General features: G+C 43.5%; 1 protein-coding gene and 1 long non-coding RNA gene across 7 annotated transcripts in view; one reads left to right on the plus strand and one right to left on the minus strand.

Annotated features, from left to right (window-relative positions):
• The window catches only part of palm2akap2 (PALM2 and AKAP2 fusion), a 69,587-nt gene that overhangs the window by 4,186 nt on the left and 41,449 nt on the right, over nucleotides 1-23,952 (minus strand). For 3 of the 6 annotated variants that reach the window (XM_069514013.1, XM_069514009.1, XM_069514012.1), the window contains 8 exons: nucleotides 23,323-23,408; nucleotides 3,955-4,164; nucleotides 3,249-3,611; nucleotides 2,842-2,940; nucleotides 2,633-2,734; nucleotides 1,127-2,546; nucleotides 860-1,038; nucleotides 269-307 (listed from right to left, as the gene is read on the minus strand). In XM_069514013.1, the coding sequence (XP_069370114.1) occupies nucleotides 269-307; nucleotides 860-1,038; nucleotides 1,127-2,546; nucleotides 2,633-2,734; nucleotides 2,842-2,940; nucleotides 3,249-3,611; nucleotides 3,955-4,164; nucleotides 23,323-23,408 (2,498 nt within the window). The remainder of the gene's footprint in view (nucleotides 1-268; nucleotides 308-859; nucleotides 1,039-1,126; nucleotides 2,547-2,632; nucleotides 2,735-2,841; nucleotides 2,941-3,248; nucleotides 3,612-3,954; nucleotides 4,165-23,322; nucleotides 23,409-23,952) is intronic. The other 3 variants (XM_069514014.1, XM_069514011.1, XM_069514010.1) reach the window with 2 other exon arrangements.
• The window catches only part of LOC138405439 (uncharacterized), a 74,078-nt gene continuing 54,287 nt past the window's right edge, over nucleotides 4,162-23,952 (plus strand). The window contains exon 1 of the long non-coding RNA XR_011239174.1: nucleotides 4,162-4,991. This is a non-coding gene — a long non-coding RNA (uncharacterized lncRNA). The remainder of the gene's footprint in view (nucleotides 4,992-23,952) is intronic.

Below are 23,952 nucleotides of genomic sequence, written 5' to 3' on the forward strand. Positions count from 1 at the left end.
TGCAGCGGTTTCATTTCTAGAAGATTTAAGCCTCTTTCATTTCCACTCCTAAAACTGAACTAGACTTGAGATGACAAGACACAAACTGCCATGGAAACAGTGAGATGCTACCTCTCAGAATACGAAGCTACTCTGTTATTGAAGTGTTTAAACTGTGCAGAAACCGTCCACGACATACAGTAGAGGTTTTCTTTGATTGGAGTCTGACCCAGGTCTGTGGATGTAAACAGAGTGGACGGAGTGAACGGGTTTGGGGAGCGACAGGTACCTCGGTGGTTACCTCGTTAGCCAGCAGCAAACGGGCATACTGACCGACCAGCAGGAGAGAAGCAACAGTACACAAAGTCAACACATGTGATCATGGATAAACAATCAACAACACCAGCAGCGAGAAAACACAGAGCACTGCAACATGATCAGTTCAAGCACGATGTCTTTGCATAGGCTTTGCATGGATCATGGTCATAAATGTGACTATTGTCCTGTGTATTCTGTTTTGCTTCAGGCGGGGAAACTCCCTTTGGTGTTGCACAGAATTTCCTAATACCAACAAGTCATAATGGAATATATGCTGACTTTACAAAATTCAAATGACAAGTCATTATAAGCCACCGCTTTGTGCTACTTTCACTAACTGAGAAATATTTCATCATCTAGGTGGAATGTCAAGATGTTAATCATTCATACTTCTTGGGGACATAGCGGTGTTATATTTTTACATTTCAAGAGGAAATGACAAAAAATAATGTTAACAATTGTGCCGACCTACAAAAATGTATTTCTTGTGATTTATTGTTGTGATTTTTGATGGTTGACATGTAAAACTTGTCCTTTATCCTCTTCAGCTCTGAATACTTACACTGTTGTCTTCTATCTTCTCCCTCCTCTTCACCTTGTGTGTTTCAAAGTCTTCCATAAGCGTCTGCATGTAGTTCTTGGGTCGTGATCCCCCAGAGTCCTCGCTGCCGGCGTCAGACAGGGCTCCCTCAGAGGGTGAGGGCGAGACCGGCGGCACTGGACGAACCTTCTCGATCTTTCCTGCGAATCACACAAAATCACAAAGAGTCAGACAAGTTTGTTGAAGTGGCACGATCACGTTAAGTTTTTTATTTTTTAAACATTTAACCTGGTGCTGTCTTCGCTGTCAGTGTGAGTCTAGCTGGCAGACTGTTGCTCTTCATCTTATCTGCTGGAGTAATGGTTGATTTCTTCATCCCTGTCCTCGCAGGTCCATGATTGCTGCTGGAGGCCTTGCCGGGGCGGGCATTAACCACAGGCACCGTCTCCCTCTGCTTCTTTAGCTCCTCTTCCCTCTGCTGAGCCGCTCGAATCTCCTCCTCAATCATGGAAAAAGTTCGCTGCTTCTTGGAGCGCAGGCGGAACGGACCGCTAGCTGCCGCCTCCGGCTCTGGGCATCGCGTTGCGGCCGCCGTGCTACGCAGCTCGGCCGCCTCGGAGTACTTACTGAAGTAGCTGAACTCCGGTTTCTCCGGGCTCGGAGGAGAAGGTTGGCGATAAACTGGGGTCGGCCTCGAGACGGGAGCTGTTGAGGCAGGAGCTTGAGCCGGAGATGAGGAAGCAAGCGCCCTGGCATAAGAGGACTGGATTTTGATCCTGGGGCCTCCTTCTTTGGGTCTTTGCGGGGGTGAGACAGTCTGAGATGCTGGTGGGGAAGGCGTCTGGAGTTGTGGCTGCTGAGTCTGTAGCAATTCTGACGGTTTCTCTTCGGGACTGACTCTCACCTCTGGCTGCCTTTCTGGCTGAGGGGACGGGTTGGATGGAGCTGGACTGGAGGATACAGGCGACTGGAGACTTGGAGCTCCACCAGAAGACACAGGGGAGAAGGAAACTGGCACTGGACTACTGGTTGAAGCTGAGGATGGAGACACTGGAGTGCTGAACTGTGAAGAATCCAAGTCCAGTGGCTGCCATTCTCCACCGTTCTGAGCCGCCAGGGCATTTTGTATGGCGTTTTGGACGAGCACCCCAGCGTGGTACTCCAGCTCGTCTTCTGTTGGATTGCCATTGGTCTGCCCGTTGACTGGTGTGGTGGGCTGGGGGGTGGGAGGTGACACCGGAGTAAGTGGCAGTGGGGTAGGGGGTAGCGAAGCCCCGCTGTCGGAAACATTATCCAAGCTAAACACTGTGGTGTCCTGAGAGCGGACAGATAAGTCGTCCAATCCCGAGTCGGACTCCTCTGGGTTGTATGACGGGAGGAAATGACCCTTCCCTTCCTCTTCCTCACGCAGGATCTTCATGACGGCTCGTGCGCACGTGAATTCACCTGCGATTCCTTCATCAGACCAGGTCACGTGACTCTCTCCGGTGTCAGCGATGACGTCACCGGTCCCCTGGCTGATCCTGGTCGTGGGTTTCGAGAAAGGTTTGGCCGAATATATATGAGGAACTATGTCCTTCTTTGTCACCTCCCCTTGCAGAAACTGCTTCCTGGCAGAGGAGAAGTCAATCTGCTTCTCCACAACGTCCTCCTTCCTGGTCAGCTCGGGGTCAAAGGTCACCACTGTGGGCGGGCCTGACACCTGTGGCTGCAGATAGAGATGGAGACAGAAATGTAACGAGAAAGTAATCCTCATCGTCAAAGTGCGTGTGTGTGTGTGTGTGTGTGTGTTACCTGTGTGCATGTGTAAGTATAATTCTGCCTCTGCTGTTTCCTCTCCTGGTATTTCTTGAGCGACTCCAGCTGCTCTGTATCCAGCTGCTCCTCCAAAGGAACCTGGAAAGAAAAAAAAAACCCAAAGCAAAGAACCAGTTTGTTTGTCAGTCAGTTTGTCAGGAAGCAGCAGAATTCAAACTGAAATCACGTAATCAACTGGAAACCACCTCTTGAGGAGGGTTCCACCAGCGCTGGGCGATGCCTGGATTCTTCTTCACAGCCTGGTCTTTGATCAGTTCCTGACGCTCACGCTCCAACTCGTGAACCTGCACAGAGACAACAAAGCAGGAGAAGAATCACCACAGAGTATCCAACAAAAAACTGCGATTAGCTTGAGCTCTTCAGCTCGTTTGAATTTGAAAGGAGACAACATCCATGCTTATTTCATATTGAGTCAAAGTTCTGTAACTACAGTCCCATTTGATTCAACTGAAAATATCTGTGTGTATCAAGTTTTCTAAAGTATTTGTTATGCATAAATTACGTCTGTTGATTTTAAAATTTAAAACAGTTTCCTTATCCTCGTCCATCTTTATATATCCTCTGCGGTCTGAATACTTAATCTGCTGCTCACCTCCTCTGAGGGTCGTGTCCTCGTCACCCTGACCTGCTGCTCCTCTCCGGGGGTAAAGAGTTTCGCGGGCCGCCTCTCCTCCTGAAACGCCCTCAGCTCAAACTTCGCCCTGCCGCGCCCCGACTCCTCCCCCTGCATGTGCCCGTTGGTTCTGACGGGGGAGTCGTCCTCGTGGATGAACGTGGTCTGTCTGTGCCCCTCGACGATGACGGGCTGGTGATTGACAGGAGGGGATGCTGACACACAGACAGAGGGGGAGCTTCCGTCAATGCTGATTGGTTTGTTGTGATCTGACGGAGACGAGGTTCCATTAGTGGGTGTTTCAGAGGCTGCGTCTAACACCTGGTCCAGGTAACGGATCTCCTGTGGACACAGCACATAATCAGGCTGCTGTAGTGGACAGAATTTGTACAATATTGGTCTCTTACTGTTAGAGGAAGGGTGTAAAATATTATTTGGATGATAAGTCATATAACTTTATAATGATATGAACAAAAAGTGTTGTTTTATCCCAATGAATGTAGGGGGAGCTACTACAGCATACATGTCTGTACGTGCATATTCATCAGGCAACATAAGAGGTTTGACATTCTGAAAAACCATAGACTCTGACAGAACTAGTTCACTTCTCTACTCAGCACAAAATGAATCTGAAAACATTTTGCAATGTTGATTTCTAAGAATCGGATTCTGGGAGCCTGCGTACCTGAACCACCTCGCTGTCAGGGGTCTCGACTTCACCGTGGGGTCGGTTATTGGGACTGCTGAGGCAGCCATGTTGCATCTGCTGGCTCTCCAGCTCCATGCTTGCGGGCGTGTCTGTGATAACGCTGACCGATTCCTGGAAACTGACGCTCTTCAGGGCTCGTTCTCTCGGTGAAGAGTCACTGACATCCTCGGCTGCCCGCCACGATTTCTGTCAATACACAAACAAACAAACAAACAGACAGAGGGCGTGTGGTTTAGAGATACAGAACGGAGGGGCTGCACACTTGTGATCAAATGAACAATGTTTGCTCAAAGCCAGAATTTACAACGAGTTTTAGCAGAGTAAGATCCAAATCTGATGTTCTCCACAATAATAATCTCTCTAACACACACACACACACACACACACACACATATGTCTGTCTGCATTGCAGTAGCACAGTGTATTGAGTTGAACCTCTGCAGCAGGAGTGTGTTCTGACTTTTCCCACCACTTGGGGGAGCAATACACATGCTGCTGCTTTATAACTACTGCAAACAAAGATTTACCACAGTACAACAATACAGAGGCTCTTCCTTTCTACAATCTCAATTTAATCATGTTATTATAAGTCAGTCTATTTGTGCCGTATTGTTATTAATGCTTTTCTTTTTCTAGATAAATGTGTCTTGTAAGCCTGTTTTGGGAACATAATGTGCATGACACAATAATAAAAATTAACCAATCAATCAAATCCTTGCATCTGGTATTTGGTTTGTTGAAAGACTCTCAGGGACTCGTGTTTATGGGTTTGGATTTGTGTTTTCTATTCATTATCTTGTGTCACCATCCTCGTGACCTTTTGTCATCCCTCAAGTTGTCTCATTTCCTGTTTTATTTTGAAGCCACTTTCCTCATTAGTTACTTCCTGTCCTTTTCCTGTTTCCTGTCCTCATGAGCACCTGTCCTCATGTGTTTAACCTGTGTTTAGTTTTCCCGGCCTCGCTTCTGGATTCTACTCCCGTCCTCTGTGTCAGTGCGTCCGCTCAGTCCAGGTCAGTTTCCTCAGTATGTTTCTGCTCTGGGTTTTTGTTGATGGACTCTAAATCTAGTTCAGCTTTTGTTCTACTTTGGAAGAAATCATCAGAAAAAAGTTTCACAGAACTAAAATTACTTTTTCTTTTGCATAGTTGATTCTGTAAAATAAAGGTTCGGCAAACAACGCAGATAACGATATATCTATAAGAAGCTCATATTGTGGATTTTTATTGGCCAAATCTAAAATAGCTTGGGCTCTTTTTGTGATTAACACATTTTTTATCAACTGTGTGATTTATCAAAGACATAATACAGCGTCATGTCAAACACGCTGGCCTGCAGGGATCAAACCTGTGACCCTGTCTTCTTTGTGAGATCCAACACATTGTTAGCCAGAAGCTTCATGTGCACGCTCCTGTCTTTTATTGACTTCTCTGTTTCTGTGTGCAGCCACGAAACAAACGCTCCTCTGGCTGTTTTACTGCCTTGTGCTTATTACACCTCCACTCTGAGGGTGTGTTTACTTCCATGAGGAGCTGTTGGCCCCCACTCTTTGTTACATGCCAAGTGTGTGTTGGGATTTAATGAGGGTCACTTGAGTGAATAAGATCAGTGTTCAGTTAAACACACACACGGAGCCATGAGGAGGAAGTCTTGACTTTTTACATCCTCTTACACTTTAAAGGTCAGAGTGTTTTAAATGGTATTTCTAGTGATCTGAACTGTAGACGAACAATGTGTGCAAGTTCGAAAAGCAGATTTTAGTTAGTTTGAGTAATTTATCATGAAATCTAGATCGTTTTCATTTCCTTGTCTACCGCTCTTTCTCTTCTATCTTTTGGTTTCTCATCCCCTCTTCTGCTGAGCCCCTCTCTGCTCTTTGTGCATCTTTTCCTTCCTCCCTCCGCTCTGGGAGTGTTCCAGTGAGGGAACAGTGGTCAGTGAAGTCACATGGTGGATTATGACGCCCTGCGTCCTCACAAAATCCTTCTTGTCTCTCACATACTGAGGCTACACTCTCCTCCACTCTTCTTCAGAGCTCTCTCATCCTCCTTTCCTCATGTGAGAAAGAAAAAAACTAAGATATCCCCTCGGGCGTTTTGCTGATCCATCTGGCTCAGTCACATGCAAATTCCTCATTTTTCAAAGTTAAAATCGATGACATTTTATACGCAAAACATTATCTCCCTTGTTGCTGTGTCACTGTAGATTCTTGTATAAGGGATTTGATCTGTGTCAGTTTCTCTTCACTGCAGATGTGCTGCATTCCAGCCTGTGTTTGCAGTTTGTTTGAGTAAAAACCAAAAACACTGTATTTTTTTCTCTGAGGCTAGAGAGGAAATGAAAAAGGGGCATGAACACAGACGACTAAACTAATAATAGATAGCAGGGCTAGTCAGACGTCTACAGCTAGTGGTTTTGTGGGTCTGTGTAATAATACAAATAGCCACACGGAACATTATCACCTTTTAATTTCAGCATATACCGTTCTTTGTCTAATCACAATATGAGTATAGATATAGAACAACAAGTATTGAAACTGGCTAAGAGTCATTTTCTCAGATTTCAACAGAAACACACTTATTTTAGCAACCAATACAGTTGACCCCTACTGGTGATTTGAGAGAATACAGTTTTCAGGGGCCTGTGCATTGGCTGCACATCCATTTCTATATGAAGCCTGTGTTCATGACATGAAGTGACAAAGTGAGGACGCACACACGGTCTTCCATCCTCTTATATTTGACCCGTTGTGTATATTGCATGTGTGTGAGTGTTGGAATGTGTGAGAGTGTCCAGCAGCAGGACAGTACAGAGGGGGAGGATATCCTGTTACTGCCTCAGGAAAACAGTACTCGAGTACAGGAATGTCTCATATGTGATGCTATTCTCCTGCACACACATGCACAAACACACACACACACCCACACACTCACACTCCATTGTGTGTGTGTGTGTGTGCATGACTGTAGTTGTCCAGCAGTGCATGCAAGCAGGAGAGTGTGTTCTTTCAAGAGTGTATTTGTTTCACAGGTGTGTATTCATGTGTGTTCCATTAAGGTGAACTGACATTCCAGGCATAGCTGTCTGTCCTCAATGGGACTTGATGATGAGGGACAATGTGTGGGTGTGTCTCATGCATGTGAAGATAGGCCAAGTGTCCATGTCACATTTACGTTAATATTGAATTATAGCATAAAGAGACATAACAGACCAATACTGACTGTACGTGTTTTCAGTTTTTTCAAAAAAGGAAGAAAATATGAGGAAAATCATCCTCCACAGTTCGGCCCAACTTTCATAGCTATGTTCCGATTGGTTCAGTCACGTCTCGTGTTCTGACCTGAGATCAAGTTATCGTTTTTAGCAGTTTCATGTTTTCACTTTCAGTTATATTTTGTAGTAATTTTTTCCCTTGTTTAAAACTTCCTGCCTTCATGCTTTTCCCACCACTGTGACGACCTGCACCTGTCTCAGTGTGACTCACCTGCGTCTAAATGTTTTCCCCTCAGTGTGTATTTAGGCTTTTCTGCACTTCTGCAGATATTTACTTTAGTTTCTCCTCCACTTTGTGTTGTGCGTTCTTTGCATTTCCTTCTCTCATAGTGCTTCTCTGTGTTTTGATTATTGGATTTGTTTTTTTAAAACTTGTCTTTGTCTTACAGTTTAATACCTGTGCCCGTTAGTTTAGTGTTGGGTTTTAAATCATTTAATAGTTCAAACGTGGTTTTAAAGATAATATTATGGGTGGAGTTAAGATCCTGAAACTAATCCTAAAGGAAATATTTGATTTTATGATTAGAAATATGATTAGGATTAAATATAGAGACAGCAGATGCCTTCCTGGTCCTGTCATGCACAATAGCAGTTTTACTTTCAGATCCTTGATGTCATCCTTCCACATTTACATAAGCGTACAAAAGAAGTATGAAACTGTTGAGGTTAATAAAAGGAGTGGGAATCAATAAACAGTGGAACGTCAGAACTATATTAGTACAAAGTGAGTCAGTCTGAGTCAGTTTTTTGCTGCTGTCTCATTTTCTGTCTGTCTTCACGTCCATCACATCTGGAAATACTTACTCTCCGACTGTGATGCACAAAAATCACAAATACACACACACACACTTTAAACACATACACTTGGCTGCCCGCCTGAGACTCTGGGGGGGGGGGGTTATAAGCCTAAAGACAATCACCCGAATGACAATACACCCGAACACTTCATGAGAGGAAACCCACACGCTCTATTTACATCTGATAACCTCCATCTTTCACTATCACTTCACAGTCGCCTGCTGGAGCGCTCACTGCGGTCAGAACACATGGCAAACGTAAAGACCAAAGCCTGATGATATACGTCCACAAGACACACTGAGCTCCTGTTGTAACCCAGAACAGTCAGCGTTTCCCCCCGGCTCTGTCTCCTGGCTAAATATGATCCTGTGTAGTAACTGGAGCCTGGTGCTCTCATGTCCAAACAGCCTGGATTGTGAACCGAGGCCAACCCAGTGCTATCCTGCACTTACTCACGATTCTGGTAGAGACAGTTTGTAGAAGCTGAATAACGGCGATGGTGCGTCACTGATAAACTAAACTAAACATGTGATTAATGGACACACTGGCTTTATCTGACTGGAAGTGTCAGCAGATAGGCAGGTGGGCTGACAGAGGGGGCTAACAGCTGGACCGAGCAGAGAAATCGGTGTGTAGAGGGTAAAGTGCATTATGTTGCAACATCTGGATAAACTTTGACATGAATACTAAACCTAATCCAACAGAAATAAGACTTTAAAAACTAAAACGTCTGGTTTTGGACTTTAGTGTATTCTGACACTTCCTCCTCCTTTTCCGTTCCCAAGTTGCACCCTACTTTATAAAAATTTAACGGCTTGGCCAGCAGATGAGCTGAAGTATTTCCAAAAAATACACAGAATATTTTGCGACTGTAAATTCGATGTATTATATGGAGTTGTGTCCTACCTTTCTCACATTTTTCTCATTCAAATAAAATCGATTTAATAAAAAGGAAAAACTGCCAAATATACGTTAAAGAGATTATAAAAATGGATTCGGTGGTACTCACCTGTTGCTCTCACAGGTACTCTATTTTAGCGATGTCAGTAAATCCATGTTGTAATGTTCAAACGCAAGCCTCCTTTAGTTTTGTAATATTACATATGTGTGTTTCCTTTTCATAAGCTTTATCCCATTCAGGTCTGTTCCCTTCAGTCTAGCCTCGGTCCGTCCTGTTCCAGATAGTGGGAGTGCCAGACTTTTTCCCTGGCCAAGCCTTTTCCTCCTCTTCTTCTCCTCCTTTTCCTCCCCTCCCGTCTCTTTCCTCTCCTCCACAAAGCCTCTCCTTTCTCAGTAACATTCCTTCTGGCTGCTCTGCAAGCTGTGATGTCATGGGCTGAGCGTGTGTGTGTGTGTGTGTGTGTGTGTGTGGATTTCTCCAGATGCCCTCACCCACAAAGACCCCTCTTGTACAGGCTCTCCTATACACACACACCAATAACATCCACCCTGTGGCTCCCCACTCCTCCCTTCCTGTGTATGACCAAACCCTCTCTTCCTCAGCTCTACATGTATGTCTCTCGCTCCATTTTCCCTTTAACCCACAGCTCCTGTCAAAAACTGAGTTTACGAGGCGGGGGGGGGGGGGCTGTAGTGATGAAGAGATGATGACTGACGAAAGAGGAGGAGGTGACGATGACAGGGTCACATTTTCATCCGTCATCATCAGTGCAGGCCTCAGTCTGGTATGAGGGTTGTATTCACCTTTTTAATAAAAAATAAATGAAATGAAAGCTGAAAGCCTCTAAAGCTGCAAAGTATTTTATCATTAGTGCTTTTAGAGGACACACGATGCTGTTTCACTGCCTGCTCACCTTGAAAACAGTAAAACCTTATTTATACAGCATCATTCAGACGTGCTTAGGAACCAAATATTTGACGAACGTCTTGGCTCACACTAAAACTTCATGCGTGTGTGTGTGTGTTTGTGTTGGGTCATAGGATCGGCTGGTCAGAAACCAGAGCTGACCTGAGTCACGGTTCACTTTCTCCACTCAAACACTACAACATCAAGACGCAATGCAAGTGGAAACACTTTCCTCGAATTTACAAGAGCGATTAGTAATACTGTGTCAGCAGCTGCTAAATGATGGAGGACGGTGCCAGCGTCAGAGTGCATTTCAGAAATTAGAGCTTTACATTTTCATCTTTTTAAAAAGCAAAATAAGCAAATGACAAAGCCATTTTTACAGCCTTATCCGACAGAAATGTATGAAATGCACCAGCACCATTCATGTCTTCTCTGAGCGTGAGGGATGAAATATCACTTATTGAACTTCTTTTTAAAACCCGTGCAAAGAAATAAATAAAAATGCATGCATTAAAGAAACTGTGGGACATCTGTGACCTGTACGAACCATCTGCACATCTCATGTCTTATTGAAAACCAAATGAATATAGAATGGCACTCAGTAGATTGTATACATCTGCCAAGGTCCAACATCCACCTTAAATTCAATTAAGCCCAATAGCTACGCCCACAAAATGCAAATCGTGACATCCTGTTCCTTGGTAAATTAGGGCAAATTTCCTATCTCACAATTATTTTCTATTTTTGTTGGAAATCTGTTGAGTGGACGAGCATGGTGGTCCAGAGGTCAAAGAGGTTATCCTACTTTGTGACTGCAAAGGAAGCCATGCAAACACCATGTGTGCCCATTATCAGCTGCCCCTCCTGTCACAGGGTAACAGAGAGTAGTTGTCCCACCCACTGCTTCTAAATATGAATTTGTCTCAGTGACATCATTGCATTTCTAAAAATAACCAACAAAAGAAAAATAAATCAAATATGAGATGTGCCGCACCCTGTCCAGTTCAATTATCCTCGTCTCAAATGACAAATTAAAATTTCTTGGTGAGTTCCCAGGCCAGAAATAACTCAGAGCCATATGATCAAGAGAACTCGGTCACAGAAAATTGGGACAGTAACCCAATTATTGCACTGGAGAGTTCAACTCCCGGATAGAGATGTTACACACAGACACTTGTGCCATTATATTAGCGCTGGTGATTTACTCAGGGAAGAGCTAACGACTAGAGTCCGGTTTGTAGTGTGAGCGATGAAAACAGATATTGTTTAAGAAAGAGTCAGACTGAGGGAAAACAGCAAGAGCGTATGTGACAGTTGATTCATGTGCATGTGTCTGCCTGAATATATGCAACTGGGTCAACACTATCAATACAGAGCAGCGCCCGCAGCCGTCTTATGTCATGGAATATTGATCATGATTGATCAGAAACAGCAAAGGGCACAGTTAATCACCACAGCCTGACAGAGACACATTAATGTTCAGCTGCACGATACACAACATTCACACACTAATTATTAGATGTACAATTAAAGAAAAGTAATTTAACATGGAACTGGACTTTGAAGTATTTATGTGCTGAGTAGCTCCAGGGTTTAAAGTCTGTGTCTCCGTCTGTTGTGATTTTGAAGCATCGCTGGTCAAACACAAATATGTTCGAAGACATTTTTTCGCCTTAATTGACCGAGAGAGTAAGCGTGAAATGGGAAGAGAGAGAGAACAACCCAATGAAGAACCAGGTCAGAACAAAACCTCTGGCCACTGCAGGAGGACTAGAGACAAATGAATCCCATTGATGGACAAGTCAGCACCCAGCAGCAGCATGCTGACACCCAAGAGTATGAAAGCGGATCTTAATTTTGTAATATTAGATTTCAAACTAAATGTAATTCTCTCTCTTAAATCGTATTGGTCCACTGACAGGCTTAAAAAAAGGGTTCAGCCTTATTTTGGTGAAAATAGTTTTTAAACGTTTGGAACACACCATGCAGACAAACAAATAGCGAGATCATGTCTTCCTCCATGAAAGAGCAAGCTGTGAACTTTTCACCTTTGAAGCACATAAGAGGAGGAGGAGGAGGAGATGAGTGGTTTCTGTTCAAAACAAACTCTTCATTTTCGATCGATTTAGGCCGATCGAATATGCAGAACTTGAGGTTTCACATTTAAAGTGAAGCATAATTCTGAATCTGATTCTGGTTGATATTTGAGAAGGAAGGTGAAAAGGTTCCGTCGTCTATTGTGCAGTAGAAGTGATATAATGCCTCTCAAGCAAAATGAAAAGACAATATGCAACTTTTGCACAAAAGCTTCCAACTGCTGAGTCCTTCAGAGCCTTCAGTGAAGGGTAACGCCCTCTTTAGTTCTTCAGCCTCACACACACACCTCTTTAACAAACCCTCCTGTCTTGCTGGATGATGGTAACAAAATAAAAGATGCTGCAGTGGTCACTTTTTAAGAAATTTTGCTACAGAGTAAAAGGAAGTGACTGATTGGATAAAAATCCTATCAGAACCCACAGGTTATCTAAACAGGAAGCCAGGAAGCTGCGCTAACTTGTATCCACGGAAATGGCCCTCAACACAGGATATACACCGAAAACTAGAGGCCACCTGCGCGAGAACACACAAGAATACACAAGAGTGCTCAAGCATGAATGCTGTGGAGTTCACTGAGGTCAACACTTGGTCAGATCAATAGTTTGGAACAACCAGAGCAGCCGAGTTAAAACATATCAACTGCACAATTAAAATCTTAAAGACTTGGTTTCATCTAATGTCTGTTAGCGGTTAGCAGTATTAAAGCAACACACACAAACACACAAACAGACTCCGGGGGTGTTAACAGTTGCAGCAAAGCAGTTCGGCATCAATAACACACTCTCTACTCCTGTTGAAGAATGACTAGGTATCATCTCCACCCCCCGACACATAACAACAACAACAATCATTCAAAGTGACATCACACTGCTGCACAAAAGAGTGAAATTGAGGGGATTTCCACCTACCCACTGCCAGAGAGCCCAAAACAACAACCACACTGAAATCATGTTAAGTTGCCTTTTGAGCTTTGAGTGTTAAAGAGGAATGTTCTGCATGTCTGGACTCATGGAAACTATTTGTGTCCTTTTTCCAAGCCTCTCATGACACCACTCGCACACAACCCCGACCATCTGAGACCCCTTCACAGAGCGACAACAAAGGGTCCGATGGGCGCTTCAGAGAGGCTCACCAGGCTGAATACTAATGCTCCGCTCCGCTCACACACACTTGTAGTTCTATCTTTGTGAGGACAGTCATTGACAAAATGGCATTCCAAACCCCTAGCCCCTAACTTAAAACTAATTCTAACCTGAACCTTAAAACGGAGTCTTCAGTCTCACATTGCCAGGGGGCTTTCACACCCACCCAGCTAGGTGCCTCAAACAACAGTCTGGACCTAAGGACTAAAACACAATGGTTTAGACTTTCAGGTGTGAAAAACCACTCACACACACTTTCCCAAATCCTCCACGAGGATATATAAACTGTATAACTGAAACTGGTCCTTACAAAGATGGAAGTCCACACACACTCACACTCACAGATGGAGGGCTCTCCTAAGCAGAAAGGTCTGTAGTCAGAGAGTGTGACCACTTGTGTAAACACACTCTCCAACCACAGGACCGAGCGACAGATTAACACGAGCAGGACCAACTGACTCAACACACAGACGAGCGCTAACACTGAACAGTCACAAAATGTTACTGCTCTCTTAAACTGGGTTCAGGCAAAAGCTGCAGTGCTTGTTTTCTTCTTTTGGAAACTGGACCATAGACCTGCATGTGCAATAATACTTCACACAGGGAAAGTATAACAAACTTTACTTTTACTGGGCTGGTTGCCCAGTGAAATGCTGCAGTGTGTGTGTATATTATATTGCAGTAAATGTACAGTGAGTTTGACACTGGTGCAAAATGAGTTCTGTTAAAGAGCCCTTTGCAAAGTCGAGATCGTCCTGACTTAATTAATAATTGATTTGAAATAATCTTATCAGAATTAATTTACAGACTTCATGTATGTCAATTTGATTAACATCTAAACAGCAAAGTAGCCAGACGTATTAAATCAGGAGTAAAACCCTGCAGAGCTGTGACTGTTGAACACAGCCAACTACACACAGGTTATACCATCATATAATCCTGGGACTTACAGTTTCTGTCGTTTGCTCTTGACATTTTCTGGAACTTTTCCTTCCAGCCAGGAAGATTAACAGCATTGATGAGGAATATAACACGTGATGACAGATGCAAAACTGTAAGAATACAAATATACATACCTAATATAAATATTGCTTTCGGTAATAAGGCCCATTGCCTGAATGTTCTGGAAATTGCTGTGTTCTAGATATGTGAAAGATGAACTCAGAAAAATGTTGTGACCCAATTTTCTGGGGTTCATGTCTGACAACAGCTTAAGTTATCAGAGATAGGTTTTATCCAAGTATTGTGAGAGAATTTATTTCCTTCAGTCTCTTGGTTAATTTTCCACCTACAGCAGGAATAAGAAGAATGTCACACCCTAAACGTCTTGCCAATAACTTTTTTTTTTTTTTTTTTAAGAACTGTTCCCTTTCCTTCCTTTCCTTCCCTCGGCCTCCCCCCTGGTTATATAACGGCACAGCTCTCTCCTGCTGTTAATCTAACAGGGCACAGTACATGCTGTCAACTATCATTCCCTTTGTTTCATATCAGATCACACACACAAACACACAGTGATCACAACAATACAATGACAAAAAAACACTTAAATACACAACCTTATCTATCTTAAAGGCCGGAAAAACAAGAACTTCTGTTGATTTGTTGCAAAACAGTAGTTCGTAACCTTTACCTACAACACGAAAACATGAGCATCAAATAATATATAATGAGAAATAATAAGAAAGATTGTGCAGAAAAGAAAACTTGACTAGAGGAGGAGTCAACGACACTCGGGTGACTGGGTTTGAGTGTTTCAAGTATGAAATGGTGTGGGTGTGTGTGTGTGTGTCTGTGTCTGTGTCTGTGTGTGTGTGTGTGTGTGTGTGTGTGTGTGTGTGTGTGTGTGTGTTTGTGTGTGTGTGTGTGTGTGTGTTCACTGAGCATATAATTCTAATCCTTTCCCAGCATGAATCAGGTTTTCAGCGGTTCTCACTGCAGAGACCACACAATGGTTTGGAATACAATGTGCCCATTTTCCTTGAGCAAAATCAGAATAGAATATACAATAAATGCAATGAGTCAGTGTCACATAGATTGCTGTGTTAAACTTTTCCCAAAAATACAACTTCTTTCTTTCATTAACAGTAGAGTAGTGCTTAGCTGTCTCCCATCCTTAGCTGTCACATGTTGTTATATCTACGGCTCCTATGTTTGATGCTACAGGTATTTAACGCTTAATTAAAATCTCCAGTTCAAAGTTAGCATGGCCTTACATGCACAGAGTCAAAGAGTCAAAAGTGGAGACTAGATTAGATTAGTGACTTACGTTGCAGCACAACGCTCACCGGGATAACTGCTGGCTATGTATAGAAAGCTTGACACACCCACCACAACACACTGCAAGAAGCTACTCTAGGTGGTCAACTGGCTGGTAATCAATACCTGCTGCAAAGTGACTTGTAAAAACAGCATGAGACTGTAAACCTGAGCGAACATGCTTTGTAATAACTGCTCTAAACTAGAAGGGCAGCCCCCTTATGAAATCACATTTTTATTTGGATCAGCACCAAATTGCACAATTGCTCATCAAGATCTTTTAACTACTCTCTGACAAAAATCTCCCAAAAATCTTGACCTATCTCAAAACAAAATGAGTAAAGAATATCTTGGATCAACCCCCTGATCCAGATCTGCACCAAATAGGTAATTAATGAGTTCTTCGTTGAGTCATGCCGCACCCCTCTACACAATGTCACGGAAATTGGTTCTTTAGCATTATCCTGCTAAAACACAAACACCATAGAAAACTATACTTAAATAATTAAACATTTCAAACTAAAACAGCTAAAACACAACTACTGTGGGGAACTTATCAGAAATTTAGTCTGACCTTGTCCATCACCAGCACACTCTTCTTTTGCATGAGTTGACTGATCATGTAGCGGGTTCCCGTCCGTACATTGTGACGCTGCATGGCTGAAGCTCAAACCAAACTCACCAGCAGCTTTAAAAAAGGTTATTTATGACCTTTAGCTTCAACGGTGTATTTCCCCAACCATCAGTCCGAGCACATCAACACTGTCGTCCTGCGAGAGTGAACTGCTACCCAGTGATAGCTTATAGCATTAACTAGCTCTGCTCTGCCTTGCACTGAGAGGAGTGATGTGTTAATCACCTGTCTATTTACGGAAACCAGCTCATTAGCCTGCAGTATTTAGACAGAGGAAGGAGGCTGCACACAGGAAGAAAACTGGCTTCAACTGCAAACAGGTCTGAGCCTGATGATCACATTCATACTGTCATTTATGCCTCAGCTTGGTGCTTGTCTGGCTGTTAGTCCTGCACAAATACAATTTCTCATGTGAGTAACTTCCAGTAAATCTCTCAAATGTGTATCTTCTTATGTTTGTCAAGCTAATTTAGTTTCAGAACCTCCATCACTTCAGCTGTAGAAGTCCTACCTGGCCTGGTGTTGAGCTTAACCCAAAATTCAAGTCTTCACCTTTATTTAACCTGAAAGGAAAACTCCCCTCTTACTCACGTCTGCCACATTCTGTACATTCCACACATTACATCCCCAATCAGCCTTTCAGCAGCCTGCAGGACCATCCCTGACTGATCGTCATCATGACACCAGCAGATACTAAGCAGAGGGAGTTTTCACACGAGAGATGCTCACTGGAGATTTACACAGAGCTGATTTTTTGCAAAACTTTGTCTGCCCCATCCAAAAGGAAATACTAGAACGGCACTCAGTAGAACCGCATACCTTAAATTAAATCACGCCGCACAAACTCATGAAACAATGAAAATACTGAAATCTCCCAATGTTAAAGAAACTGAAACATTTCCTGAAACCGTCCACTGATCCGTATCCAGAATTGAATGCGATCTCTCATGACCCATACCGCACCTTTACAGCAAGTTTCACAGGAATGTATTCCGTTGTTTTTGTGTTTAAAAACAAAAACCAACATAGAAATGGACAGGGGTGAAAACATAATCCTTGGTGGAGGTAATGAGACACATCTACCCCTCACAGATTTCCCATGAACCAGTAGGAACTAAAAGTGTTTTAGATTTTGAGTCATTTCCGATAGTGACAAATCCTCAAGCATGTTTCAAAACTCGAACCCTAAAATAGACCCTTGCAGAAGCTGGCAAATATGACATCAACTCCTAAAAGTATCCTGACTTTGAGGGCCAATATCACACAGCTCTCAAAAGATTAAGTAAAAACAGCAATGACGATGGCGACCCCCCCGACCTGAGCCCCCCCCTCTCGCACATTCTGCAACATCTAAAGCTCAAATGGCACGCTGACATTCCAGTCTGCAGCTGGAATGTGATAAAGAGACTTCTGCAGCTTTTCAACACCAAAACACAGGGTTGTGTTGTGAGATGAGGCCCTGACATTAGAGGTCAACCTCCCTGCTGACTTCCCTGGAACTACAGATAAAGGCTTTTAGTTTCTTGTTTATTTTGAATTGCAGTGTGGGAAAAAAGACGAGAAGTACTAGTTAGACATTAGAAGTGTTCCGTTCAAATGCAGTCGTAAATCTCCAGTTGGCTGTATTGTTAGTGTCTATGTGAGCTTGTTTGTTGTAAACATATTTGTGCAAGCAGGTGGTTTGTGCTGTGCTTTGTGTTAAATGAATGACTTCTGTAGCGCGGCTCAACAATAGTCGGTGGATGTTTTGGACAATAGTGGGTGGCGGCGGTTGTGTAATGGTGGCCATCACATGGCTGCAATGCATTGTTGCATTTCCTGCATCCAGCACAGAGGACAAAATACTTTTCGAAAATGGAATGTGGCATACAAAACTTTGACTTTGACTTTGTTTTGTTGCTTCATTCAACATTTTTCTTCTATCATTGTCCTTGTCAAATTCCCCGAGTCACAACAGGATATGGCAGTAAAAGCCCTGCTGCCTTTGCGTCATTATGGGCTGGACAGAGATGAAGGTTGAGCTAAGACATTGATCTTGACCTTAACTGTTCCAAACCTAACCTCTGCATCGACACGCTTGTCTCTGATCTTATCATATAGGTTGGTTTGGCCTTTCTCCCCCTGCGGAAACAACTGAGCCAATCAGAGCTTTGAAGGCAGGATCAAGATTGGGGAGGTCATCTTCCTGTGCCACAGCGTACGAAGTTTTGCATGGATGAGACTGATTGGTTGACATGGCTAATTGGAGATAAATGCTCCAAATCTTGATGGTGGCCATTTTGATAATGTGTCTCTTAAGAAAGGGGCAAAAACAGCTGTTTTGTTGCAATTTCTTCCTCGTGTCTTATGGTCGACTCATTTGTACTATTAGCTACTCTTTCCCCCATAGTTCCCTGTAGCGCTGCTCCGCTTTGTCTGTTTTGTCTTTCAGAGGACGTGCACAGATACAGAAGAAAGCCTAAGCCTTATCTCCAACATGTGACCAAATCACAGCGCTTGCTCCGCTCGCTGAAGTTTAACCCACCACGGTGCATTTATTTTCTCATTACACGTCAGAGTTGAATATTTATAGAAAAGAGCCATCATCTCTTTAAGAATCCTCCTCTCTCATGGTTGTCAAGGTGTCCTCTTCGTACCGTACGATCAAAGAGGAAGTTATGAAAAACACTTGGGCGGACACACACACACACACACTGTCCCATCATCTCTTCGAGCTGTCATCCACTCCCATGGGCCAAACAAAAGTAGCCGCAAAGTGTCACTCACACCACAAAGAACTGCTTAAAATTCCAGCTACTTCCAGGTCGTGCAAAAACATGAGGAGACTTCACAAATCATTTTCAAGGCTCAAGTCTAAAAGCTGGCCTGAGGACCACTCACATGATTTCCAGTGACAAACACAGCACATGTTTGCTTTCTTATCCACACGTTGTCAGCTGATGAGACTTACATGCATGACATCATATTGTAGCATCAACAAAAGGCCTGTAGTCATATAATCTTAAACAACTGAAATCGCACATATTCTTTGAGCAATTGATTGGTCACAGGGGATTAACTAAACCGGACAGTGTTGTAATTGCACTCGACCAGTTTGCCTTATTAGCCTTAATTAATTAAAAACATAAAAAGGTAGTGTTTGTAGGAGAGTGAAGCAAAAAATGAAAAAAGCAAAAGCAAAACCTACTTAACCCAACACTAGAGTTAATATGGTCCAACATCTTACTGCGTTAGATTAACCCAGCATGTGGTTTGTCCAATAAATAGCCAGCGGTGCAGACAGGCTAGTTTTCAAACATGTTATTGTTCAGCATGATGCATAGAAGAGTTATCCTACTATTGTTTGATCACATCCAACTACTGTTTAAGTTTACACTTGACTTTTCGGTCAATATGTTTGAGCCACTTGTAACGTCTGGGAATTCGTCCAAAAACACAAGGCGGAGTGTAACTCTCTTCCTGGAAATGAGCCAGTGGAGGGAAATCAACAGATCGGCCACTGAAAGGCCATCAGCCAGTTAATGTCAACAACACTTTGAGCCCAGTGAGGCTGAACAGACTTCCTACAAGTGTCCTCCTCATTCCCTCATGTTTTCCTCCACTTGCCTTTACATCGATTGTTCAAGCTACGCCCCAACACTCGCACCTGCACCTCCCTTTATCTCTCCTTGGGCCCATTGTCTCTTGTCATCACATGGATCTCTCTCATCCAGCCACTCTTTCACTACCTCGTTCCCATTTCCACCTCCTCTGTTCGGGTGGGCTAGCTTAGAAACGTTGGCATCATCAACCTCACAGCTGTTATGTAACCTGTGATCGGTTTCGTGTAAGTATGTGTGCATGTGCTTTCTCGGAGGAGGGAGTGGTTTGGAGGAAGAAGATATCATTGATGTTCTCACACAATACAGTGCAAAGAGGGCGGGAGCAGAAAATGTACCAAAAACACAGAAACCTTAAGGTACTGAAATAGGCCCTGACTGTCTCAATGGGACATTCAGTATGTGGCAGGTACCTCCTGTCATTAACCATCCAATCAAATTAGAGCGCTGGCTGTGATTTTTTTGTGTGTGTCCCCAGGCCCAGCAGAGTTATTGGCAAACACTCTGTCTGAATTGGCAGTTTGTTGCTTTGGTTCTTTATTTCCAGAATCAGCCAGCAATTTGAAATGATGACCAAACAAAACAGCTAAGCACGGCTGATGAGCTATTCTGAACAGAGACGGAGCGTGCAATAAAAACAGACTTAAGCCTCCATCCACCATGACATTGTTTACCCCTCAGTTTCATTTCAATCTGATCTGAATCCCAGCTGTGGATTCTATCTGCCAGATAAAGTTTATTCCAAGTAGATACTCCAAAAGAAATCTTCCTCAAATTGTCCAATTGAAAGCTGTCAAGTCTAATAGCACAGAGAAATCCATCAATCCCGTATTGTACAGATCAGCAAGATTCATTTTCAATAATAAAACCTGTGTTTAATAGGGTATTTAACTGTAATATATCTGTATAAATGTGCGTTTGTAGGATAAGTGGTCACGATGTGCTCAGCTGAGAGATCAGATTTAATCTCTGGTGCCGAAAGGACAATTAAAAGTCATTCATATGCAGCAGGACAACGTTAGTCCCTGGTGGAATATGAACATTGCTGAACTCAAAACTTCGAGTTGCTTGGCAACAGCTGCTGGCGAAGAACAGAGACTGAATATTCAACAAATGGAAATCTTGAGCAAACAAAAATAAAGTCTGTCACCTGGTCGGTTCTCTCTTTGAGAGTTTGATCACTTTCCTTATTTTAAACTGTTTATATAAAGAGGTAAAAATAAAAAGGAGTGCTTTTTGTCAGGAGTGGGGCTGAAGATTAATCGAGGGGTTTGCAGTCAGTATAAGAAATATTAGAGCTGGGCGATCAAACAATAGTAAACTGTTATTATTGCAATACAATTCAAATCATAAGAATATAACAAAGGTTCAATATCTACCAATATAATGTTTATGCATTGTAGAAGCCTGTGGATGAGGTACAACACATAAGGCTTTACTGTTATATCTCAGATTTGAACAACAGCAGCAAAATATATTTATCGTGATAATTATTGATATCAGCTGATAGAATGTTGTTATCTCTCACATCTGTGGCCATGTTGCCCAGCCCTTAGACACATTTCTGCATCAGATCATCATCATATTAAACCATCGTGATCTCACTGCAATGATCACTACAGCTCGGACAAGATAAAAACCCAGGTTTACGTCACCCTAATGATTTCTCTGGTGGAGGAGCATGACAACAAGTCATCCAGGATGATGTGGGAGATAAAAACCAAGTTAAGGTCATTGTCATATCTGGGTTAAAGTGATGCAGAGGAGGAGGAGGAGCAGGAGCACAATGAGGCAGAGAGGCTACACTGCAGCAGATAGTCTGGTCCACTGACCTCCTTTGGGGGGAGAGAAGAGACAGTATCCTGTGTCCAACACTTGGACAGACAATCAGAGAGACTGCAGGTATTAGACACATGCACAGAAACACACATAAAGCCACACGAAATGGACACACACACCCTCCACATGCACATTTTCTCCTTGGATGAGTTTACTCCCCCTTTGTTAACTTCATTTAAAATCGATTTCAGTCAGTCATGCTATTGTTTTAATTCACTTTACCTGTGAGAGCAGAGCTGCAGCTAATCTCCCGGAGCTCCTTAACACCGACTAATTACCAGATAATAACCCGGGGATTAGTTTTTAACGGCGGAGGCGTAACCGACCTACTGACCGCTACTTCTTCTCCTTCTTCTCCGTCAACGTGGCCGCAGATGGAGGCTGCTCCGCGGGGGACGTTCACATCGAACGCCCGCACTGTGGAGCGGGAGGAGCGGATGCAAGAGGCGCGTTGATGCCGGTGACCGCAGCCTGGGACCGGGGTGACATTGAGCCGCCTTTACGCGCCAGCTTTTCCAACCTCACTCCTCCTCCTCTCTCTCTCCCTCTCTCTCTCCTCCCTCCCTCTCTCCTCCCACTCTCTCTCTCCTCCCTCCCTCTCTCGCTCCTTTTTCCGCGAGGCACGCGCTCTGAATAATGCAGGGCTCGCGAGCTCCCGGGAGTCTTTTCTGTCCCGTTCCAGAGAGAATCAGAGCCGCGCGAGCCGAGCACAATGAGGCCGACCCGTGCGGATCAGGTTTCACTGCCTTTAGTTTCATTCATTCATTCATTCATTCATTCATTCAGCTGCGAGACAATCTGACTGCAACCCTCCACCGTCCAGCCCCTGAACCCCACCTCCCTGTACGTCTGTCTGTCTGTCTGTCTTCCACCTCTCCCTCTCCCTCCCTCTCTCTCTCTCAAATGTGCTCTGCTCTCAAACAAAAGTGAGAAAACTCCAGAACAGGTAGAGCACCAGTAGTAGTGAGAGTGAGAAAGTGAACCTGCCTTTCACTTAAGAGCAATGTGAGGTTTAGGGGTCTTCATGCTATGCCACTTTTTTCCCACTGTGACCCCTGGACAGCTGTTGCCAGATGGGAAATATTGAGGTGTAGTATCACAGTTTCATCGGTAAACAGCGTTGCAGCCAAATTCATACTGCTCCTGTAGTGTCATCCAAGTGTCCGCAAGCCTCGACATTCAAATTTGTCTCGAAACGAGGTCATTCACACCTGAATGTCCTCTGGTAGCCTCCTCCGAGACACTGTTCTCGTGAGAACTAGGAGGACATCAGCGGACATCATTTACTCTTTATTTACCTGATTTGACCCGGCCAGCAAACTCCAGAGGGTGAAAGCAAAAACTATTTTTTCAAACAAAATTTTCAAGTTAGAAAAAGAATAAATCCGTGGACGGTAGAACTTGGAGGTCATCAATATGTGATGTTCAGGATCTCAAGGATTTCTTTTCTGCCGACTTTCCCTGAACAAGCTGAAGTATTTAAACGTATCAGCCTGAATGTTCTGTTCTCAGCTGACACATGAACACAGAGATCATAGACACAAAGATTTTTAAAAGAACATCTAACTTGTCCACATGCTCTCAGCACTGCTGTTATCTCCTCGTGACTTTAGCTCACACACACACACACACACACACACTATTTTCAGGAGTGGTAGCCCAAAATACAGATAATGGGTGTTGCTGTTTGAAATCCTGTAAAGTCCCATGAAGGGTGAACAGTTAGCTTCTTATAAATGCATCATGAAAGGTTTCCTGGCAGACGGAGCCGCGGTGTCATCCCTGACTCTTCTGATGTCTCGGGACATCATGTGAACATTGTCCTGTAGATGCTCTTTCATTGTTCATAAACATCCGTACAGTCATACATTAAAAAAACACAGATACACTACTCACCATGGCAGTGTGAGGATGTTTGGTCGGCATGGGAACTTGATAGCCATTTGTTGTTGTCAAGGAAACCTCTGGTGTTTTGATGTAGCCTGTGATAGAACAAAATGTTTTATTTATTTTTTTTACCATTATCGTCTTTGTTAACCAGCGTCACCTCGCATAATAACTGTGGGTGACCTGTGCTGTTCTAGTGCAAAATCTTCAACACATTCATTGTCAAGTAAAGAGCATGGTAGTCGCTGTATCTCCAAATAGTCTGTTTTTAATGAAATAAGAAGAAACTTGAAAATCCATGTGCAGATCTAACTCTGCTAAAGTTGATGCAAACACTCACGTGACCTGTAGCCTCAATATGTTGAGTAAATATAAAGGGTCATCCATATTCACACAACCTAAGTCAGTTCATATTTTCAAATCCAGGAAGACCTTAAGTTTATTTGAAGTCTCATCCTGATTCACTGACCCAGCTCCACCTTGATGAGTCAAGTTCATCTGATTTCATATCTTCTCATCCTCAACCTCCGGACACCCACACTCACTGCAGCTGAAGAAACGACGCTGCTGCCGGAGCAGAAAACACTGACATCAATCTGTCAGAACGGGTTTATACTGTAACTACTACTGCTTTGACTA

The sequence above is a fragment of the Paralichthys olivaceus genome, chromosome 18 (assembly GCF_024713975.1).
Source record: "Paralichthys olivaceus isolate ysfri-2021 chromosome 18, ASM2471397v2, whole genome shotgun sequence".
Taxonomy (NCBI): domain Eukaryota; kingdom Metazoa; phylum Chordata; class Actinopteri; order Pleuronectiformes; family Paralichthyidae; genus Paralichthys; species Paralichthys olivaceus.